The following is a 24,008-nucleotide window of genomic DNA, read 5'->3' on the forward strand; positions in this document are numbered from 1 at the left end:
TCATTCACTTCGTCGCCAGATGTTAACATTTTGCAACGTTGGCTTTGCTGCTTTCTCTTCTTTTTGAACCTTTTGAGGATAAGTTGCAGACATCTGGACACTTCATCCTTAAACACGGCAGCATGTATTTCCTAAAGCAAAGACGTTCTCCCGTGTAGCTTCCTTCTCCCAGAAATTCAGCCCTTGGTACGGTACTGTGATCTGATAGGCTGTCCACCTTTATCTCCCGTCAACGCCCTTAAAAGAATTTTTAAGAAGTATGTCATCAAAAATGAATTCTACTAAAAAAAAAAAAAAAGAATCCTCCTGCCTCACCACAAATCTGTATTTCATTTATGGGTGTTTTCTTCCATCCACAGCATAGTTTGACCTTATGATAATCATAATGGATTACAGATTTCTCTCTTTCGCACTTCGTATTGTATGGCAAACATTTCCCATGTCATTATACAGTTTTTTTTTCTTTTTTCTTTCCGTTTTCTTTTTTCCCATTTTTTCTTCATTATACAGGTTTAAAGACATTTTCAGTCATGCAAGGAAAATTTGAATATAATCTCATAAAAAGTCAAACAATGCAGGTCAAATTATCTTCTACCTCATCCTGAAAGTTAAAATATGAGGGAAGTCCTCTGTGCCCAGCACCCCCAAATCCACCCATCTCTCCTTTATTTTTCAGGCCTCTTTTTCTGCATTTACCTCTCACCTGTTAAACATTCGGGTTAATTCCTGTTACTAGTTTTTGTCCAGGTCTGTGTAACTTTTAGTCACAGGCCAGTTTAGCATCTTGGGTTTTTAATGAACCTACCTCAATGCTTCTCAGCCTGGGAATTTTATTTATTTTTAAATACTTATTTCTTTATTTGGCTGTTCCGGGTCTTAGTTTTGGCACACGGGACCTTTAGTTGCAGCATGTGCGGACGCTCAGCTGCCGCATGCGGGATCTAGTTCCCTGACCAGGGATGGAACCTGGGCCCCCTGCATTGGGAGCTCGGAGCCTTAGCCACTGGACCACCAGGGAAGTCCCACCCTGGGAACTTTAGAAATATCCATGCCTGGGTTCCAGCCCCAGAGATTGCAGTCTCTTTGGTGTGGGCTGTAGCCTGGGCATTGGCATATTTAAAAGCTTCCCAGGTGATTCGTTTTCTTAGCTTTTAAAAAATCGAGGTAAAATCGACACGACATAAAATGAACCTTTTAAAAGTGAACAATTCAGTGGCATGTAGTAGTACATTGACAGTGCTGTACAACCAACATCTCCGTCACCCCAAAAGGAACCCCCGTACCCATTAAACAGTTTCTCCCCCCTGCCCCCAGCCCTTGGTAACCACTGATCTGCTGTCTGTCTCTATGGATCTGCCTGACTGGATATTTCATATAAATGGGGCCATGCAATGTGGAACCTTCTGTGTCTGGCTTCTTCCACTTAGCATCATGTGTTTGAGGTTTACCCTCGTTGTAGCAGGTATGATGGCTGAATAATATTCTATTGTATGGCTGGACTGCGTTTTGTTTATCCACCCATCCATTTCCCGGATGATTCTTAATGTGTGGCCAAGATTGAGAAACGCTGGTCTGACCTCTTCTCTTCAGATTGGAATAATAGTAACTACTTTGCAAGGATGTTGTGGGCTTTAATGGGGCGCTCTTTGTGAAGTACCAGGATGGGTCCAGTAAGAAACCGGTGCCTGGGCTCCTTAGGGGAGCTCCCCAGGGAGAGGGGAAAAGAACATTTATTCTCTGAGCACCGCTGTGTGTCAGACGTCCCCGTATGGGCTCTTGAACCATATCATTTCATGGTACCTGCAGGATAGGTAATATTATCTCCTTTAACACACAAGGAAGTTGCAGCCCAGAGACATTAAGGCATTTCCCCTATGTCACACAGCAGCTAAGTGATCATACAGGGACTTTCCACCCAGCTGTGCCTGGCTCCAAAGCCCTGCCCCCTCCAGTTCAGGGTGGAAGGCAACCTCTGTCCTTGTCTCCCTGCGAGCTCAGTTTGGGAGCCCTCCACGTGGAGTTGCCCTCCCCACCCCGATCAAATGCAGTGGCCACATGGTTATCTGAGTGGCAAGGGTTGGCCACAGAACGGGGATTCTGTTCTCCAGAAAGCAGGCCAAAGGCCCATTTCCCTCTTTTAGTTGAAGCAGTGGCAGCTTGCTAGAAATGTCGACTCTATGAAATTTCCCACAGTCTTGAAGGCTGCCTAGCTGACAGCCAGTCTAAACTTTATCTCTGAATTTCAGCTGTTCAGAATGACTCCCTTGTCCCTCTGCTGGGGAATGGATAAACAAGTCATTACACATCCTTATGATGGAATAGTTCTCAACGATAAAAAGGAAGGAACCATTGACCCAGGCAACAGCATGGATGAATCTCACCTGCATTAAGCTGAGCGAAAAAAGCCAAACTCAAAAGCCTGTGCCGGGGCGGGGTGGGGGAAGCCTGGAAGGGTTGAGATGACAGCCAAGAATACTAATGTTAGGAGGGTTCATCATTTTCTTCTCATAGAAAACAAGAGCTAATAACTAAGTCCCTGTTTGGCCTTCAAAGCACAGTTTCTTTTCACCTAAGAATACACTTGATTTTATGCAGTCAGTTCTCTTTAGGCATTAAAAAAAAGGTCCGTGGAGCTTCTATATGATCCCGTTTATATGATGTTCTGGAAAAGGCAAAGCTATGGGGACAGAGGACAGAGCAGTGGTTACTGGGCTGCTGGAGGGTTAGGGTACCAGGGGGCAGGAGGGCAACTTGGGGGGTGATGGACCTTTTATTTATCTTGATTATGGTGGCAATTATACAACTCTCTCCATTTGGCAAAACTCATAAAAATGTGTAGCAAAAAGGGAAATTTTACTGAATATAAATTAAAAGGAAAATTCAAAACATAAACAGTGAATTCATTGTCCTCTTCAAACGCCTGCCTAGAGGTTTATGAAGAAAGAAATTCGGCTACAAGGAGTTAAAGAAAAAGTTCTCCGTTCTTGAGGGCTGTGGGAACTCTATTTCTTGGGCGTTTGCCCCTGGCCCTGGCCCCCGACCCCTGTCCCTCTCTCTCTCTCTCTCTCTCTCTCTCATTCAATAGCTGCAGTGCTGGGTGAGAGACAAGGAAAGTTTTGTGGAACCCAGAAATAAATAAATAACTGCCCATCCAGGTCGCCACGGCAACCATGACATCACTCTCAGATCCGAGGGGCTGGCACCACGGGTGGCTTGTTGGTGTTTGTTAAAGGAGCAGGGGAGAGGGCAGCCCAGTAACAGGTGGAGGAGACTTGGTTTCCCGCTGGGGAGAAAGGCATCCATTGCACCCCCTTCACGGTTGACCTCAGACCCCCGCCCCCCAGCCCTAGTAGAGGGAGCGTAAATTAGCACTGCCTCTTTGGGGGGCTTTGGGGCAGAATCTATCAAAGCTAACACTGTACCTGTGTTAGTGTGTCCGGGGTTGTGGTAACAAACGAACACACAGTTAGCGGCTTAAAATAATGGAAATCTGGTCTCTCTCCATTCTGGAGGCCGCAAGTCCAAAGTCAAGATGTCTGCAGGGTTGGTTGCTTCTGGAGGCTTGAGGGAGAGTCAGCTCCAGGCCTCCCTCCCCGCTTCTGGTGGCTGCCAGCATCCTTGGCATGAAGCTGCATCACTCCAGTCTCTGCCTTTGTCTTCATTCTGTGTCTCTCCTCTTCTTATAAGGACACCTGTCATATTGGATTAGGGGCTCACCCCCACCCCCAGTATGACCTCATCTTAACTAATTACATCTGCAACGACTCTTTTCAAATAAGTCCCACATTCTCAGGTCCTCGGGGTGAGGACTTCAGCATAGGAATTTTGGGAGGACACAATTCAACCCATAACCCTATTTTTGTTGTTATTGTATTTGCTTTGTTGGCATAGATCCAGCATACAGAAGGTACTCAAGAAATGCTAAGTGGACGGCCCCTAGCACGGACACAGCATACAGTAGGCACTTAATAAATGCTTTGTGCACTGCACTGCATTGTGCCCTTTGTTCTGAACCATACACCCATTTCTCATTTGTGTGGGTCTCTATAGTAATAATTGGGTTCCTGGGGTGTGGGGGAAGGTTTTTGGTGTTTTAGTGGAGTTTAACCCCACCTGGTGGATGATTCTTGGCAAAGTCCAAGGTAAACTGTTCACTTACCTGACTCTGAGCCAGCGTGGTCCTGCCTGCCACCCGAGAGCCAGGTGTTTGCAGATCTCATCTCCCCCACCGCCAGCCTGACCTGAAGACCCCTGCAGAGAGTTCGGTCAGCCAGGTGTGGCCGTGTCCCATCCCACCTGGGCGATGTCACTTCCTAACTCCGCACTGGAACTTCCCCTCCGTAAACCCGGCATGGTGGTGGCTCTGTGGCTCCATGGTAGCCTGCAGGTACCAGGAGCTCCCGTGAGGATCAGGTGAGAGAACGGGGTGGAGGCAGTGGATGGGGCTTGGAAGATTCCAAGACACCAGCATCAGGAATGCTTATTGTTGGGACTTCCCTGGTGGTCCAGTGGTTAGGACTCCATGCTTCCACTGCAAGGGGCATGGGTTCGATCCCTGGTCCAGGAACAAAGATCCCTCAGGCTGCACGGTGCAGCCAAGAAAGAAAAAAAAAGTTAAGGAAAAAAAGGGATGTTCATTGTCAAGATAGAGTCACCTGGCCATTCCACGTGTGGATCTATGCCCAGCGGAAATGAATGCATATGTTCACTACAATGCATGCTCATAGCAGAGTTACCATAACAGCTCCAAGCTGGAACGTCCGCCTCCGGTACATGGGATAAATGACTTGTGGTTCGCTCACCGGGTGGAATATTCTACTGCAATGAAAACAGCCAATTACTGAGGCCGACTGAAGTCATGCTGAGCCCGAGGAGCCAGACCCAGGGGGTGTGTGCTGTGTGATCCCGCTGACGGGGAGTTCAAGAATAGGCAAAACTAGTCCACGGTGACAGTGTCAGAGGGGGGTGTCCTTGGGGGGCAGTGCCCCTGGGAAGGGGTATAAAGGTGAAATGGAGCAGGACGCTATGGGCCTTGCCCCCCCACCCCATGTCCTCCGCCTGCCTTTTGTCTGTGGAAAAAATTTAGCCAAAGAATAAGTTTAGGGCTTCCCTGGTGGCGCAGTGGTTGAGAGTCCGCCTGCCGATGCAGGGGACAAGGGTTCGTGCCCCGGTCCGGGAGGATCCCACATGCCGCGGAGCGTCTGGGCCCGTGAGCCATGGCCACTGAGCCTGCACATCCGGAGCCTGTGCTTCGCAACGGGAGAGGCCACAACAGTGAGAGGCCCGCGTACCGCAAAAAAAAAAAAAAAAAAAGAATAAGTTTAATCAGAGAAGTGAGAAAATGCAGTAATAGAGGAACACAGTCAAAGGAGACCAAATAATAAGAGTTCAGTCCTTAAGCAAAGTCAAGGACCTTTAGTTTCTTCTCAAGGGCTATAGGTAATATTCGGAGCTGTCTTATAGATACTGAAACCCCACCAGGTGGAAGAAGTTGACTACATGATGACCAGGCTGTAGCCATGACATAAGCTGCCACAATTCCAAGAATTGGCCCAAAGAAATGGAAACAAACCGACCCTGGAACTGACGGTGAACTGTACCTAAAATAATCGAGATGACGCAGGTCAGACCACTGATGACCAGTTTCAAGACGACGGTCAGAGCTCACTGTGCTGTTCCTGCATGTAGCCCCCTCCCTCTGTCTGTAAAAGCTCTTGCCCCCTGATTGTCAGGGGCGGGGTGGAGTCGGCCTTCGGACAGACGTCCACCCTTCCCGCTGAGTGCCGGTCTCCAAAATAAAGCAACCTTTCCTTTCCTACCGACATTTGTCTCTCGAGAACTGGCTTTCGAGCGGCGAGCAGCCGGACCTGGGTTCAGTACCAAAGGTGCTTTCTAGGGTGTGCAAAAGAGGCTCTGGCTCTTCTGGTGGTGGTCACGTGGGCGTGTGTCTACGTCGAAATCCATCCAGCTGTACCTTGGGGAGCTATACTGTATGTTGTGCTTAAAGAAAATTAAAAGTAAGAAATGAAGAGGATGCTGCAACCCAATATTTATTTATTTATTTCGGCTGTGCCGCACAGCTTGCGGGATCTTATTTCCCCGACCAGGGATCGAACCCAGACCACAGCAGTGAAAGCACCGAGTCTTAACCGTTGGGCCACCAGGGAATTCCCTGCAACCCGATATTTAGCAAACACCACTTTGGGGATTAAAGCACAAAATGTTGGATAGTCCCAAAAAAAGTGTAATAGAAAGAGAGAGGGAGGGAGGGAGGGAAGGATGAGGGGGAGGGTAGGGGAGGAGGGAAAGGGCACGGGAGGGGAGGGGAGGAGGACCCTCTTCCCACCAGCAGGAGCTGAGGTCCTCAGGCCTCCTGGGAATTCAGCGACCCGGGCCGCTTCCGGCTTCCCAGCCAAGCTTCCGGGAATTGTGTGTCTCCCTCCAGGTTCATGAACCACCGAGTCCCTGCCCACAGGAGGTACCAGCCCACGGAGTATGAGCATGCTGCCAACTGCGCCACCCATGCTGTGAGTCTTGGCGGGCTGAGAGCTAAAGAGGGGGGCTGGGGACGCAGCCTCTTTGCCCTTGGAGAGATTGTGTTTCCGTTCCGTGGCAATGTCCCGAGTGGCCTGTTCTCAAGTCTTCCATGGCCCTTGGAAGAGCGTGTGGGATCTCGAGGGAAGGTCATTTGGGGAACTCGGAGGCGCCGAGCGTGCCTCTCTTTTACTTTAAGAACCTTCAGTGGCTCCCTTGTACCTTGTACAGCATCCAGGCTCGGTAGCAAGCTCCCAGATAGGTCTTAGCCTTTGTGTTATGTTGGCCCACCTTCCACTGCCATGATCTTGCCCCCAGGCTCCAGCGCCCTGAGCCACCTGCTGTTTCCGAAATAGAAGGCATGACCCCGTGCCTTTGCACATGCTGTTCCCTCTGCCTGGAATACTTGCCGTCTCCCCCCACCCCAGCCTTGTGTAAGAAATGCTTCTCTGGGCAGTGGTCCTTAACCCTTTGGCACATGGGCCCCTTTGAGGATTTAATGAAGCTCTAAACCTACGCTGTCCAGCTTGGTAGCCACTGGCCTCATACAACTGAAATGCAGCTTGTCTGAATTGACATGTGCTGTGAGTATAAAATACACACCAGCTTTTAAAGACTTAGCATGGAAAGAAAAGAATGTAAGGTATCTTCTTAATACTTTTCATATTAATTACACATTGAAATGATATTTTGGATATATGGGACTAAGCAAAATATTAAAATTAATTTCACCTATAAATAATTTCCTTTTCAAAATGTGGTGACTACAAAATCTAAAATTACCTGCGCCACCCACGTTATAGTTCTGTTGGCCGGGGCTGCTGTAGAATCTCTCTCCAGAAAAAGTGCTTCTAACACACGAAATTGGGCAAACCCTTGCAGGGATCCTGTACCCCCAGTGCTTTGGAGAGTTCTGAGAGGGAACGATGGATAAACCAGGATTCGAAGAGCGAGGAGTTTTCCAGGTAGACATGGTAGGGAGGGATGCCTTCTTCAGAGAGAACCACAGGTGCAACAGCACAGAGGCATGAAGCGGTGTGCCCTGACCGGGAGGCTGGGGTATCAGTGGACCCAGGGGCTGGGGGGCAGTGGCCAGAGATGCTTCTTGAAGACAGGAGATCTTGGCTTCCTGTTTTACCACGATATTCTCTAGAGTTACGCTGTCCAATATGGTAGCCTCTGGCCTCGTGTAGCTGTTGGAATTGAAATTGAAACCAATTAAAATGAAAACTTCAAGTCCTCAGTGGTACAAGTCACAATTCAAATGCTCAGTAGCTGCATGTGCCTAGTGGCTCCCATACTGGACAGTGCAAATCTAGAATGTTTCCACCATTGTAGGAAGTTCTGTTGGGCAGTCCAGAGTCTAGAGGCTTCCCTCCATCATAGAATTTCTGTTGGACAGTGCAGGCCTAGAACCTTCCCACCATCACAGGAAGTTCTCCTGGATGGTGCAGGTCTAGAACCTTCCCTCCATCATGGGAAGTTCTGTTGGACAGTGCAGGTCTGGAGAAAAGGCTCGGGTTGCTCAGGGGCTCTGTATTTGCCTGGACCCCACTCCAAAGGCTGGCCCTGCAGCACCTCTCCCCACCCTGCTTCCAGCTCTGGATCATTCCCAGCATCCTCGGCAGCTCCAACCTCTACTTCCTGTCGGACGATGACTGGGAGACCATCTCTGCCTGGATCTACGGCCTCGGCCTCTGTGGGCTCTTCGTGGTGTCCACCGTGTTCCACACGATCTCCTGGAAGAAGAGCCACCTCAGGTGCCTGCTGCCTAGCTCATGGGAAGGGGACAAGTTCCTGCAGGGGTGACCAGGGCTGGGGCCCACGGTGGGCTGAGGGGTGAGGCAGGATGCCTCGGGCCATGCTTGGCTGAGCCAGGAGGGGCCCTGGGTGGAATGCCTTGTGCTGTCTTTGCCTTGGGCCAGCGGGGTTGAGTCCCACGTGGGTGGACCACCTCACCCTCATTTGCCTCGTTTGCTCACTTCTGCGAGTCCGGAAGAACAAGCCCCTCGCTCCCAGGGTCATTGTGAGGGACCCTCATAATCGTCATAATAATCTCCCCCTTCTGGGCACCCCCTAGGTTCCAGGCATTCTGCAGATGTCCCTCTGCATCTTTCCAGTAATTCTGCAATGTGGGCATTAGAATCCTGGATTTTAATTTTGATTTGTTTTGGTTTTAATTTTTTTAAAATTGTGATAGGGCTTCCCTGGTGGCACAGTGGTTGAGAGTCCGCCTGCCGGTGCAGGAGACACGGGTTCGTGCCCCGGTCCAGGAGGATCCCACATGCCATGGAGCGGCTGGGCCCGTGAGCCATGGCCGCTGAGCCTGCGCGTCCGGAGCCTGTGCTCTGCAACGGGAGAGGCCACAACAGTGAGAGGCCCGCGTACCGCAAAAAAAAAAAATTGTGATAAATGCACATGACATAAAGTTTACCATCTTAACCATTTTAAGTGTACAGTTCAGTAGTGTTAGCTACATTCACACTGCTGTGCATCTATCACCAGCATCATCTCCAGAACTTTTCCATCTTCCCAAATTGAAACTCTGTCCCCATTAAACACTAACTCCCCATCTGCCTTCCCCAGCCCCTGGCACCCACCCTTCTACTTTCTGTCTCTATGAATTTGGCTGCTCTGTGTACCCCACGTAAGTGGAATCGTATAATATTTATCCTTTCATGAGCACAGTGTCCTCAGGTTTCATCCATGTTGTAGCAGGCGTCAGAATCGCCTTCCTTTTCAAGGCTGAATCATATTCCACGGTATGGATGGACCACACATGGTTTATCGCTTCATCTGTTGATGGACCCTTGAGACGCTTCTGCCTTTTGTGACTGGCTTCTTTCACTGACCGTGATGTCCTGGGGCTCGTCCACGTTGCAGCTTGTAGAATCCCTGTTCTGTGGAGGATGACACTGAATCTGGAACGTGACTTGCTCAAGGTCACATAGTTGTGTCCAAGCCAGTGTTGATTCTAGGTTTCCAGGGCCCCCATAAAGTGAGGGGACGCTCTGGTCCACTGTAGCAGCTGCAGTGACCACTGGTCCCCATGTCCAGTGCCCCTCTTGCCCCCAGAAGCCCTGTGACTCTGCTGTATCCCACCCCCTCCTGTCCCCATTCTTTCCTCTCTGTGGCTCCTGGTTGCTGTAATGAATTACAACACACTGGGGGGCTTGAAACAACAGGAACTTAGCCTCTCATAGTTTAGGAGGCCAGAAGCCCGAGATCAGGGTATCAGGAGGGCCATGTCTCTACGAGAGGACCCTTCCCTGCCTCTTCCAGCTTCTGGTGGTTCCCACGGTCCCTTGGCTTGTGGCAGCGTCACTCCAACCTCTGCCTCTGTCTTCACAGGCCTTCCTCCCCGTGTGTCTCTGTGTCCACATCTCCCTCTCCTTTGTCTTGTAAGGACAGCAGTCGTTGGGTTTGGGGCCCACGTACAGTGGTGTGACGGTGCTGCCCTTTAGTGTCCTCATCTGTGACGTGGTGGATGGAAAGTACGGTCCCTACCTCCTAGGTGGGATTGGAGAGTTAATGCTCGTAAAGAGCTTAGAACGGTGCTCTGATTATAGAACGTGCTCTGTCTGTATCAGCTGTTGTTATTCCTTTTATTTCTATTGCAGTTAGCCCAGCATCAGATAGAAACACGGCCAAATTTAATGAAGGCTGCAGTCGCTAGACAGAATCACAGTTTGTACTAGTTATCCACTGCTGCGTAACAAATTACCCTGAATCATAGAGGCTTCAGATAACAGTAAACCCTGATTCTTTCTCAAAGCGTCAGAGAGGCAGGAATTTGGGAGCTTAGATGTGTGTTTCTGGTTCAAGGTTGCTGATGTAGTCGCGATGCTGCCCAGGGCTGCCGTCACCTGAAGGCTGGACCTGGGCTGGAGAAGCCACTTCCAAGGTGTCTCCCTCCCAGGCCTGGCATGTCGGTGCTGGATGCTTGGGGGTGCTCAGTCCTTCCCATGTGGACCTCCCCTTGGCCACATGGCTCGTCCCCCCCCCCAAAGTTAGTGATTCAAGAGAACAAGGCAGAGGCTGTGATATCTTTTATGATCTAGCCTTAGAAACCACACACCATCATTTCTGCAAACTCCTATTGGTTCCATATGTTTGCCATATTTGTTGTGGGAGCGGCTGCAGACAGGTGTGAGGACCAGAAAGTGGGGCTCCTTGGGTACCATTTTGGAGGCTGGCTACCATGCTGGTCAGATGTATTGATGACTGTAATTTGCTCTTCAAGGGGAGGTCATAACGGAAACAGTAACGTTTATGAGCACTTCCTGTTATGCGCTGTGCTGAGTCCTGACCCTCTTAGTCCTCACAGCGACCCCGATAGGTGGCCAGTATCCTCCCTGTTTCACAGCTGAGGGAGCTGAGACCAGGGAGGGTAAGTAACTTGCTCAAGGTCCTAGTCCCTCTGTGGTAGGGTTGGGATTCGAACCCAGGTCTTATGGCTTCAGAGCCTGGACCTGAACCAGAATGCCAGAACCCAGAGGGTCTTCAGGGAGCACCTAGGTTTGTTGGTTTTTCACTTATTTTTTTTAATGAAAGGAGAATAGAATAGAATTAATAAACATTTAATTTTCCGTATTTTCTTCTGCTTGCTAGAATTCTATTGAGTATGCATTTTTAAGTTCATTTTTTCCATTTTTATTTTATTTTTTTAATTGAAGTATAGTTGATTTACAATGTTGTGTTAGTTAACAGGTACACAGCAAAGTGATTCAGTTATACATACATACATATATGTGTATATGTATGTGTGTTTGTATATGTATATATTCTTTTTCAGATTCTTTTCCAATATAGGTTATTACAAAATATTGAGTATAGTTCCCTGTGCTATACAGTAGGTCCTTGAATTTCTTTCATTGTTTAATTGAAGTATAGTTGATGTACAGTATTACATAAGTTACAGGTATACAACGTGGTGATTCACAATTTTTTTAAAGGTTATATTCCATTTATAGTTACCACAAAATACTGGCCATATTCCCTGGATTGTACAATACATCCTTATAGCTTATTTTATTTTATTATTTATTCATTATTTTTTTGGCCGTGCTGCACGGCTTGTGGAATCTTAGTTCCCCGACCAGGGATCGAACCCAGGCCACTGCAATGAAAGTGCCGAGTCCTAACCACTGGACCGCCAGGGAACCCCCCTTGTAGCCTATTTTATACGTAATGGTTTGTGCCTCTTCATCCCCTCCCCCATGTTGCCCCTCCCCCTTTCCCTCTCCCCACTAGTAACCACTAGTTTGTCCTCTGTATCTGTGAGTCTGTGTCTCACACTTTTTTTTTAAGCTACTGAATTCTTTATCATTTGAAATCTTTCAAAAAGCCCAGTATATAAAACAGAATGCAGACTTTCTCTGATTAGAGTATGGGAGGAGGCTGCCAGGGGGAGGAGGGTCCTCGGTGGTACCCCCAAGTTGTCTCCATTCAACTCCTAGGGTGACAGGGAGCCTGGTTGGAAAACCACTGCTCTGGTCACTCACAGATGGGGACACCAAGGCCCGAGGGGTCATGGTGGATGGAGGTGCATCAGCCCCGAGCCCAAGCTCCCCCCAAAGCCCATTGGTCCAGGGCAGGGCCCGTAACCCGCCTTCTCTGCCACAGGACAGTGGAGCATTGTCTGCACATGTCCGACCGCATGGTCATCTATTTCTTCATTGCGGCCTCCTACGCGCCCTGGTGAGTGTCTCTGCGGGTCCCTGGGAGGGCTGGTGTCCTCTCTTTCCTTTGTTTGAGTTTCTTTGTGTTTGGCTGGGTGATATGTTGGCACAAAAGCGTGTAGGTAAAAAGACGCCCACCACCCATTCTCCTTCCTAGAAGCAACTACTTAGTACCAGTTTCCTGTGTATCCTTCCAGAGTGCTTTTGTGTAGGAAAGAGCAAACGTGTATGTATGAGTATATGTACAGACACATATTTGCGTATATGCATATGTATATATGCAAATACATGCACACACATACCTATATTTTATATGTTTGTATTTATACTTTCCTACTTTAATACAAAAGGAAAAATACTGTACAAACTCTGCAGTTTGCTTTCATTCTCTTAGTCGTGGACTTGGGGACATCTTTCCATATTAGTACCTTGAAGATTTCCCCATTCCTTTTTCTTTCTTTCTTTCTTTCTTTTTTTTTTTACAGCAGTATAATGTTCCCCGTCCACCCCTATTTATGAATATTTATGACGTAGGCACTCCCCCTTCCTTTGCTATAACAAACAGGGCTGCAGTGAAAGTCCTTGCTGTTGCACCACTCAGCATAGGTGCTTGGTTCTGTTGGCTCGAATCAGGTGAAATTGTTGAGGCAACCTTTTCTGATCTACAGAAACAGCAGGTTCATGTGGCCAAGCCTGATCTTTGTGGGGTAAATTTGAGGCTTGGGCGGCTGGGGGGCAGGAGTGGGCCTTACTCATTTGGCTAACTGTTGCCAAGTCATCCTCCACAGATTGTACCAGTTTAAACTCCCCCAGCAAGGGACTTCCCTGGTGGCGCAGTGGTTAAGAATCTGCCTGCCAATGCAGGGGACACAGGTTCCAGCCCTGGTCTGGGAAGATCCCACATGCCGCGGAGCCACTAAGCCCGTGAGCCACAACTACTGAGCCTGTGCTCTAGAGCCTGTGAGCCACAACTACTGAGCCCACGTGCCACAACTACTGAAGCCCCCTCACCTAGAGCCCGTGCTCCGCAACAAGAGAAGCCACTGCAATGAGAAGCCCATGCACTGCAACGAGGAGTAGCCCCCGCTTGCTGCAACTAGAGAAAGCCTGCATGCAGCAATGAAGACCCAATGCAACCATAAACAAACAAACAAACAAAAACAAAAAAGTAAACTCCCCCAGCAAGTGCCTCAGGGTTTTCGAAAGTTCTGGAATTAAGAAACACTCAGGGGCTTCCCTGGTGGCGCAGTGGTTGAGAGTCCGCCTGCCGATGCAGGGGACACGGGTTCGTGCCCCTATCCCGGAAGATCCCACATGCCGCGGAGTGGCTGGGCCCGCGAACCATGGCCGCGGAGCCTGTGTGTCCGGAGCCTGTGCTCCGCAACGGGAGAGGCCACAGCAGTGAGAGGCCCGCGTACAGCAAAAAAAAAAAAAAAAAAAAAAAAAAAGAAACACTCAGGTCACATGTGAAAAGCCGGGAAGCCTGCAGCGCCCCTGTGAGGGGAGAAGGGCCGTTCCAGTCACACCTGTTGAATGTGTCTGGGTGGCTGGGCGGTGCTGGGGGTCAGGACGCTAAGGTTCTGGCTGGCAGAGGGGCTCTGTAACAGGACAGTGACAACATGGTGACACGGGCCTGTGCGCATGCAGCCATGGAGCTCAGAGGAGGCACCACCCTGCAGAGGCAGCCTCAGGAGGGCTTCCTGGAGGAGGTGTTCCTCTCTGAGAATCTGCACGTTGGCCTCTGAGGAGTGGGAGCCACAGAGGTTTGTTCCATTTTTGCCTGGGGAATTCCCATTTTTGGCTGTCGTAAATGGAGCGTTCTTTTTCATCATCTCAACTAATCAACAGGTTTTGTCGGTGCGCACAAAGACAACGCTTTTGAAACACATTTTATTGAGACGTGCCCAGGGGATATGCACAGTGAGTTCCCACACACTGCAGCCAGCACCCAGGTGGAGAAACAAAACATCTCCAGCCCCTCCCCAGTCCGCTGCCCCCCAGGGGTAATCACAGTCCTGACATCTGCCATCATAGGGTAGTTTTGCCTGATTTCTTACTTCACGTTAATGGGATCATCGTTCCTTCGGATCTTGCTTCTTCCGGGCAACATTATGTGGTGACAGTCGTGGAGTTTTGATTGCAGGAGTCACTGTCCAGTCTGCTTGCTGGACAGTGCTCTGGGCGAATAAGCCACAGGTCTCCACCTCCTGTGACCAGCGTTTGAGGGTGATTATTGCTCCACAGTCCTCTGGTCATTGTAGTGCAGGTGTGGTGGTGAACAGCGTACAGACGGGGGCTGCTGGTCTACACTGAGAAGTGGTTGGGGGTTTGAAACAGGATATTGATGTAGTTTTATTTTTTGGACTGAAAGGTGATGCCTTGGGAGCAGGGAGGTGTGAGGAGGCTGGTGCAAGGACCTGGGAGAGAGATTGTGATGGCTGGAGCCCTGGTAGTGGCCTTGGAGTCGAGAGGACGGATAGATGGATGGGTGGATGGATGGATGGATGGAAAAGATATTTACAGGCAACTGAGTGGACTGAGTGACTGAAGGTGGGGGAGAGGGGATGTAGAGCGGGGGATGCCAGGGTTTCCGGCATCAGCTTTCCCCAGGAAATCAGCGACTCTCGGGAGTGTTAGGAAATCAGCCCTGCTGCCGTCAGCCTGGAGACATCATCAGAGGCAGCCCCATGCCCAGCTGGGCTTTGCGGGAGGAGGGGACGTGCTTCTGTCCTGCCAACCAGGATGCTTCTGGTTGTCGGATGCCAGGTGGGCAGGCGTATAGAGGCTCCGAGAAGAAGTGTTGGTCCTGGGTGAGGGGCTGCTGCTGGAGTGGGTAGGTGGGAGCCACGGGAGAAGCTGAGAGCAGTGGGGAGAAGCCAGAAGCCGTGGCTGGGCACTCAGTCCACAAGGCCACCTCCTGATGGCCCCAGGTCACCCCCAGGCACCACCTGTAGTTGTTGGGAGCCAGGTGATCTCAGGTTTCTTTGTGGATGTTGCCAATTAGAGTAAAGCTGGGTTTTGTGCTCAGCTGCCATAACTATCCCTGATGTAGATTTCTAGAATAGCCCTCTGACTGTCCCCCGCTTGGCTGATTCAGTGCCTGGATTTCTATCCTTTATCCCTGGCTGTGACCACTTGGGCACCGGCTCTGTGCCCATCCTGTGCTGGTGTCTGAGGATGCGGCTGTGAGCAAAGACACAGACTCTCTCTCCTTATGGGACTTACAGTCTCACGGAGGATGCAGACATTGACTGTCCCAAGGATACTGACACAAAGAATGAACCACAACTATGCCGTGAAGGAGGGGTACAGGTGCCAAGGTGGGGAGATGTGCCCTGGCTTGCGGGCTTTGTAGGAGGAAGAGTCAGCAGAACTTGGCGGTTGCTTGGATGTGGGGTTGAGAGAGAGAGAATCAGAGGACACAGACGTCATTCATGTGATTCACGAGGCTGGCAGGACCATGTCACGAAGGTTGGAAAAAACTGGCAGGGTCAAGTGTGACACAGAATCTTCCTTCCCCAGTGCTTCAGAAAACAAACACGATAGAGTTATAAATATTGAGGTGGACAAAAGAAAAATCACCATCTTCTGGAACCAGAGTCCCTCTCTGCAGGAATCTGGAGCGTTTCCGTGCAGTTTAGTTGTGCAGACGGCTGCACAGGCTGAAGACAGTCCGCGTGCTGGACAGGAACGCATGTGTGTGGGTGCAGGGGCAGCTCCCTGGCCTGGGGCACAGGCCTGCACTGTCCGGGGCCCCCGGCTGTGTGCCTAAGCCAACAGCTGGAGAAAACACACAGAGGCCAAAGGCTGGAGAAGGCTGGGACCCGCAGATGCCTGGCCCTGGAGACACCACCTGTGCCAAGCAGTGGAGAGAAAAGCCCACTTTCTGGGAGCCTGGGGAGAGTGTCACGGGAATCCGGAAGGAAGGAAGGAATTCCTTCTGCAAAGTCTCTCCATCACCCTCTACTGATAGACTTGATGCCGTGCCAGCTGCAAAGGAAGAAATTCACGAGGCCCAGCTCAGTTAAAAACCCAGCCAGCAAAAAGGGTGAATGTAGAGCTGAGAGTCAATACATTAGTAACCAGCCTGGAGGGATACTCACCTTATATTCCTGTCCCCTTTTGGTGGCCAGTTTGAGTGGTTTTCAGGCGTTTCCTACAGGGACTGATGCTGGGATGAATGTCCTTTTCTGTGCCTCTGTGTGCTCGCAAAACAGCGTTCCTCTGGCCAGCCCCTGAACTTGGAGTGCCTGGGCCACGGGATACGTGCCCTTCAGAGTCTGATACATTCTCCAAACAGGCTTTACTTGTTTATATGCCCACTGGCTTGAGATGCCCTTTTCTTTCAATGCTTGGACATGATCAGTTGTGCTAATTTTGCTCTAATAATTGCCTATTGTTTCAGTTTCTCTTTCTGTCTCTCCACGTGTCCTCCCGTGAGGGGCCACATCCCACACATGGAGCCACGGGGACAGGGGTTCTCTGGGGTCGGTGTTCCTGTGATGGGCTGCCTGTGGAGGGCTCGATCCCAGTGCCCGCCTCAGGCTGTGCCCTTGGCTCTCCCTCCCAGGCTGAACCTTCGCGAGCTGGGCCCCTGGGCCTCCCACATGCGATGGCTGGTCTGGATCATGGCCTCTGTCGGCACCATCTATGTCTTCTTCTTCCATGAGCGGTAAGCCAGGGCTTGGGGGAGCGGCCTCAGCTTGCGGGGTTGGGGGGTGCCTCCATCAGGGCCTCCTCCCTGCCCGCAGTGAGACGAGACCCCAGGATAACCCCAGAAGCATGAGGGCACAGCTGTGCCTGGCATCCCTGTGTTCAGGTCCATTGATGGCCACCAGGTCCACAGCCCATAGGGTCAATGTGAAGAGTTAAAAAAAAAAAAGAAAAAAAAAGGGCATTGTAGGTTCCTAGACCCACTGACTGATGTCAGGTATTACCTGCCTTCCCGAAGCTGTGTTAGCCGATAAGGGGGAGAGGCTCTCAGGGCTGCCTACTCCCTTCTATCCTGCTGAGTGACAGGCTGCGAATGATTAAGTGTGGGAAAGAAACAGAGCTAGAGAAGCCAAAGGGAATAACAGACTCCTGGAATCTCCAGGGACAGCAAACAGGTGTCAGTTGGTGCAGCCACTCGGATGGAGAGTGGCTGCTTGGGCCTTGTGCAGAAAGGTGCTGGGATCGAATAGTAATGTCTGCCCTGGGTTGAGCATGGGAAGCACCCATAGGCATGCTACACCCAGCGTTTGCAATCCTCAAATGTCATTTCATGGATGTGGAAACCAAGTCTCAGAGAGGGAAAGAGACCCTCCCGTGGCCACCCAACTCTGCCAGCACCTTGCTGGGTGTAGCTGGATGAAATCTGGGCCCAGGAGTGCTGGGCAGAGGGCGGAGTCCCTTTCTCTCACGCTTCTGGCCAGGGTATCCCCTCCTAACCCGAGCGGGGAGCTATCCCTCGTGGGGAGGCTGTCCTGAGGCCAAGATGGCTTGTCCTCCTGGCAGGTACAAGCTCGTGGAGCTGCTCTGCTACGTCGTCATGGGCTTCTTCCCCGCCCTGGTCATCCTTTCCATGGTAAGTTGCCCCCACCCGGCGTGGGGCCTCCCGTCTGGCTGGAGGGGACCCACAGTGACTCTGGACATTGTCAGGTTGAACCTTCTCCTCTGGGAGACGAGGGAACTGAGGCCCGGGGTCAGCGTGACTTGCGGGCTGAGGCAGGAGAACGTGCAGGTCACCCCAGGGCTCGGCTCCCCGGTTCTACGGCACCTCCTCTCTCTGCTTCACCTCCAATGAGTTCGTTAGTCCCTCGGGGCTCCAGTTCCTGCCTATTTAGGGATCAAGTAAGAAAAACCCATGGACAGTGATTAGAATGGTGCCTGGCACAGAGTGAGTACCCGGTGGCTAAATTAAATCTGTAATAATAACATCGGTGGCCCTGGAGGCAGAGCCGAGTCTCAGACTCCTGACACCCCCTCTAATGCTGCCACACCCTAACCCGCTTCTTGGGACGTGAAGGTTGACCTCTTTACTGGGCGTCCTGAGCCCTTGTGACGTGCAGGAAGCTTACTCACAGGACCTTACTTCCCCGCCCCAGGCGTCCTTGGAGATGGATGTGACCACCTCCGTTGTATGAACAAGGATGCTCAGGTTCTGAGAGAGAAGGTGACTGGCCCAAGGACACGCAGCCCTCGAGGGGCTGAGCTGGGATGTGGCCCCGTAACCTCCAACCCCGAGTATCGGGATCTTTGGGCTGCACCACCTCACCCTGTGAGCGGGAGAGCCTTGCAGGGAGAGGCCTCAGGGTCCCAGCCATGGAAGAGCAGCAGCTTGTGTGGCCGTGGGTGGATCCCCTTTCCTCTCTGAGCCTCAGTTGTCCCTTCTGTCAAATGGGCACGGTCAACTCAGCCTGCTGGTACCTCCCTAGGCCAGGTAACAGTTTCTTACTTTTAAATGATTATCGTTGGCAGATGTTAAAAATGTATGTAGTCGAGAAGGCACTAGATTGTGAACTTTTCAAAGGGTGAATTTTATGGTGTGTCAATTATAGCTAACAAAATTATTTCAAAAGAAGAAAGGACGTATGTCCTATAGATCTTGCTGGAGGAATTTGTGTTTAAATAGATATTTCTTTTTTACCCCAAATTAAAATTGACTGTCATCTGTTTGAAATGACCAATAAATAACTTATCCTATAAATTTAAATGACATTACATTATATATATTTGAGGCATTGATCTTTGTCTAAATTAATCTCTTATCTATGAGTAGCGGTTTATTTTAAAGTTGAAAATATTTTGAACTGAAAAATTTCTGAGCGTGTTAGTATCCATACCTAGCTCTTAAAGAAAATTTATGTAGTCAAATCTAGCAGGTGTTTTTTTTTTTTAATTTTATGTCTTTACCTTAAGTGTTATGGTTAGGAAGGTCTTCCCTTTCCCAAGTTTATATAAGTATTTACCTATATTTTCTCCTGTTTCCTTTACGGTTTAACTTTTAATTTTAAACTCTGTATTCCCACCGCCGTTTCTTATGTATATGGTGATTCCTCCCCAAATGATTAGGCAGTTATTTATCTACCATTTAAAAATGTTCCTTTTATCATATGTTAGGTTCATGTACGTATATGTGGGTCTGTTTCACAAGTTGGCCTATTCTTATACTAGTACCAAACCATGTTACATATTTTAGCTTTTGTTGCATCTTAATACTTGGCAGTGAGATCTCTCCCCATTAGTTTTCCTACTCAACATTTTCCCTGTGATTTGTATTTATTTTTACAGATTACCTTCCCCCCGCCAAGTTTACTTGTTTAAATATGTATGTTTAAGTTATATCTATTAATTATATAATATCCATCAAATTATGTATTACATAATTTAAATACATATATACATATATTGTAAGTGTATATTTAAATACATACTCACTGCAAAAAATAAGTCCTGTCTGAAAATGTATAAAAGAGCTGAAATCCCCCTCTCACCCCCTCCCCAGCGTGATGCCCCAGCTGCAACCACCATTAATGGTTCGTTGTGTATCTTCTACATTTTTTTTTTTTTTTGGCTGCACCACTTGGCTTGCAGGATGTTAGTTCCCTGACCAGAGACTGAACCCTGGCAGTGAAAGTGCCGAGTCCTAACCACTGGACCGTCAGAGAATTCCCTCCATTTTTTATTTATAGGCAAGTCTATGTGGATATGCGGACATATTGACTTGTTTGTTCTTCTTTTACAAAAATGGAATCACACTGCTCTACAACATGCTTTTCTCACTTGGCATGTTGTCATGGGCGTGTGTCCATGCCTGTCACATAGTCACCCTGCCTCGTGGGATTGCTGTGAAGATGGCATTAGATACCTCACATAAGGCCCCTTGTGCTGTGTACAAGGCCTGGCACATAGTAAGCGCTGGGAAGCGTTACTTTAATATGTCCTTAATACTCAGGTATCACCTTTTGAGAACTGGGTGTGTGACTATACCTATGTTCAATGAAATACTACCCAGCTATTCCAAAGACTGGCGTGGATCTCCACATGGGGATGTAGTCTCATCTCCACAAGACTATGTCATGGAACTGATGTCTCAGGACGGCAGGGATGGTGTGAGCCCCCTTTTCTAAAGTGATTAGTTCCTCTGCACACGTACATGTATATGAAGTGCAGACCGTACGTATATCGTGTGTGTCTAGACAATTCTGGAAGGATACCGTCAGACACCGTTATTAGTGGGAAGCGGTGATACCTGCGGGAAGTGGGCTCAGGGAGGGGGGCAGCGGGTCCTTCTTACTCCCTGTTCCCTCTGTCCCTCCTGTTCTTTGAGCCCCGTAACCAGCAAAGACCCAGGTGTTAATAGTGCTCACCTCGGAGGGCTGGGACTGCTGCTTTTTTCTTGCCACTCTTCATTTTTCTCTAAAATTTTTCGCCGTGAGTATGTATTACTTTAAAAAATTGTGATCAAATATGCATAGAATTTATGATTTTAACCATTTTTAAGTGTACAGTTCAGGGGCATGAAGTACCTTCACCTTGCTGTGCATCCATCACCACCATCCGTCCACAGAACTTCCTCATCTTCCCAAACTGAAACGCTGTCCCTGTTACACACTAACTCCCCTCCCCCACCCTCAGCCCCCAGGAGCCACCCTTGTACTTTTTGACTCCTCCAGGGACCTCACATAAATGGAATCCTACAGTACCTGTCGTTTTGTGGCTGGCTGATTGCACTTTGCATAACATCCTTGAGGTCCATCCATGTTGTATCATGTGTCAGAGTTTCCTTCCTTTTTAAGGCTGAATAATATTCCATTGTATAAAGTAACATGAATAACACTTTGTTTATCCATTCTTCTCTTGATGGACACTTGGGTTACTTCCACCTTTTGGCTACTGTGAATAATGCTGTTGTGAACTTGGATGTACAAGTACCTGTTTGAGTCTCTGCTTCCACTTCTTTGGGGATCCACCCAGCTGTATCGCTTTTTAGAAAAGATAACAAAGCTATAAAACATTCTTTGAGATTCTGATAGAGATGTGTTACACTGGGGAATGAATTTGGGGAGAATTGATGACATCACTGTGTTGAGATGCCCCACCTGGCGCTCTGGGCTGCCTCACCATCCACATGTCTTCTCGCCTTGGGTGGTGGGGGAACGGCTGGGTGATTCTGGTCTTGCTGGCTGCTCATCTGACCTGTGCTCACCCTTGTCCTTGCCGACAGCCCAACACCGAGGGCATCTGGGAGCTGGTGACCGGAGGGGTCTTCTACTGCTTGGGCATGGTGTTCTTCAAGAGTGACGGGAGGATCCCCTTTGCCCACGCCATCTGGCATCTCTTTGTGGCATTTGGTGCTGGTACCCACTACTATGCCATCTGGAGGTACCTGTATCTGCCCAGCACCCTGCAGGCCAAGGTGTCCAAATGAGGTGGCTCAGCCTGCACAGGACATGTAGGCTTTTGGAGCAGAACATCACAGGGAGTGTTTCTGCGAACTTGAGCCCAGAGCCCAGCGCCCAGGCCCCCCGCCTTCCCTCCTAGGGGTAGAGCTTTTGGATGGGTCCAAGGTTACTTCTGGTGACAGCCAGACCACCCCTTCGGTCCTAGGTGAGAAAGAAAGCATTTAGTCATTTTTACAGAGGAGAAATTAACCCTGTAATGTGTTTCTATTCTAGACAAATGTTTCCTAATACAACATCGTCAGAAAAGGGGGCAGACGTGGTCCTGGCCAATTGAGGAATGATGGGCCAATATGAGCTTCCTAAGGTCCTGAGAAATCTATCAGGGAGTCTAGTGGGTTAGTTACACCTGGGTGGCCAGGGCCTCCTTCTCTGCTACCAAAGTCCTGGCTGGCGAATTGTCCCCTGCTCAGGGAAAGTCACCCAGCTTGTAGATCAGGGATGGTGAATATCCACGACCGTGGCAGACATCACCAATCAACTGCAGCGTGGCGTGGTATCAGGATCCTTCCCAAGACTGCTCTGGGCAGCCACTACCAATCGACTTGGCACTCAGGATGGCACCTCTTTGCCTTGCTTGCCCCGTGTGCTCTGCACTGGGGTCATGCCCAGACCAGTTCAGTGTTTCCATGTCAGGGAGCAGGCTTATCCCCTAGAGGGGGCGGTTTGGGGCCGTGGGGGGGAAACCGAGTGTACCCAGAGCAGCCTCTGTGGTTCTACTTGCACCGTAGCTGGTTCTCAGTGCAGAGGAATGAGAGGTTGGGGATGGGAAAGCTGTCACTTGGTCATTTCTTCTCATGCCAAAAAATCCAGAGAAATTATGAGAGCCATTCATTGGGGGTGGGGTGGGAATGGGGAGGGGCAAGCAGATCCCAGGAACTTGTCTGCTTGCTCCTGGTTTAGGGTTTGTGGTTCAGATTCTTACTGGGTGCCAGTCAGCAGCCCTTGGAGGCTCCTCCGATGAGCCCTAGAGAGAAGGCCTCGGCTAATTTGATGGGAATCTGGGCAGAGTGACTGGGATACCCCAACCTCTGAATCCCCCAAAGAAAAGGCTTCCAGGGGCCTGTCCTCGGCCCCCTCCCAGGGCTGGGCCAGCGATCTGTACCCGGCACAGGGACATTTACTGGGAGGGGTCCAGGCCTATATCCAGGGTCTGACCTGGAATCTCCGACTCTCTGGGTCAAGGTCTGGCTCATTCCACAGGGTTCATTCTATGACTCCCAGCCAGAGTCAAGTGGGCAAAGACAAGATGCCTTATGCTTAGTTCTCGTACATTCCAGGGTATTTCAGGACTCCGGCCTCTGGAATCCCATATCCAAGCCGGTATTAAATCATCTGACACATTCCTCAGGCAGGCAGGTTCTGAGCTCGGAGATGCCTTGGGAATGTTTTGTCCTCTTGCCTGTGTGTGTGTGTGTGTGTGGTGTGTGTGTGTGTGGTGTGTGTGTGTGTCTCTACGCTGACACTCCAGACCCTGGCAGCTGCCTCTGTTCTGCACACCTGCCCTGTGGAGCCCACCAGGTATTTCCCATCAGTTGGGGTCAGGGTTGGAGTTGGTGGGAAGGGGAAGCTTTGCGGGGGAAGGAGGGCAAGGCTTGCCCCTGGTTGGGGGCAGGGACACTGTGACCTGACCTCTGCCTGAGCCTGAGGTGGGGAGGGGTCACGTGGGTTCTGGGATGCTGTTTAGGAAAGCTCCCAAAGTATGGCACCATGGCAGGCCGAGATGACAGTCCCGTCATCAAGGGGTTGATGGGGACAAAGCCCTGTGACAGGGCCCATGCTGGGTGCTTGGGACACTGACCTGGGCTCTCTTTACTGTCCCCCCACCCCCTGCTGAACTCCTCTGATACCTGCGTTTCCTTGTGCCCCTCCTCCTGTGTGTTGTGTCTTACATTTTCCCCTAGACAGCCTGCCCTGTTATCTCCCACACCTTTTGGGGTGCTGGTTCCTCTGATGGGGACTCTGTTCACCCGTCATTCACCCAACTCACTCCTACACATCCTTCAAAGCCCTATTGGGCATCAGCACTGAAGAGCTTCCAACGTTCCTCTGACTTAGGGGCTCCCCCCTCTGCTTCCCAAAACCCCCTGGGCTCACCTGCCCACACTCGGAGCCCTGTCCTTTGTCACCCTGGTACTTGCACCTGCCACCCAACCCAGGAGCTCCTGGAGGGAGGGACTGCGTCTTGCTAGACTTGGGACCAATTGCAGCATCCCCCCCTTGCTGAGGGCTTGGGCCAATTCCTTAACCTCTCTGGGCCTCAGTGTCCTCTGCTGTAAGATGGGTGTGATAAGGCTACACCTTGCAGGGTTGCTTGAAGATTCAGCAAGATAATGACTGTAAAACATCA

The 24,008-nt window shown here is 50.1% G+C and overlaps 1 protein-coding gene across 1 annotated transcript in view; it reads left to right on the forward strand.

The window, feature by feature from the left end:
• Positions 1-24,008, forward strand: part of RADIL (Rap associating with DIL domain) — a gene marked incomplete at its 5' end in the record, with an annotated part of 118,792 nt that overhangs the window by 19,216 nt on the left and 75,568 nt on the right. The window contains 5 exon segments of the mRNA XM_081255972.1: positions 6,446-6,527; positions 8,134-8,294; positions 12,160-12,234; positions 16,786-16,887; positions 17,712-17,781. Coding sequence (XP_081112098.1) covers positions 6,446-6,527; positions 8,134-8,294; positions 12,160-12,234; positions 16,786-16,887; positions 17,712-17,781 — 490 coding nt within the window.

Source organism: Mesoplodon bidens, assembly GCF_964165515.1.
Source record: "Mesoplodon bidens genome assembly, chromosome: 15".
NCBI lineage: Eukaryota > Metazoa > Chordata > Mammalia > Artiodactyla > Ziphiidae > Mesoplodon > Mesoplodon bidens.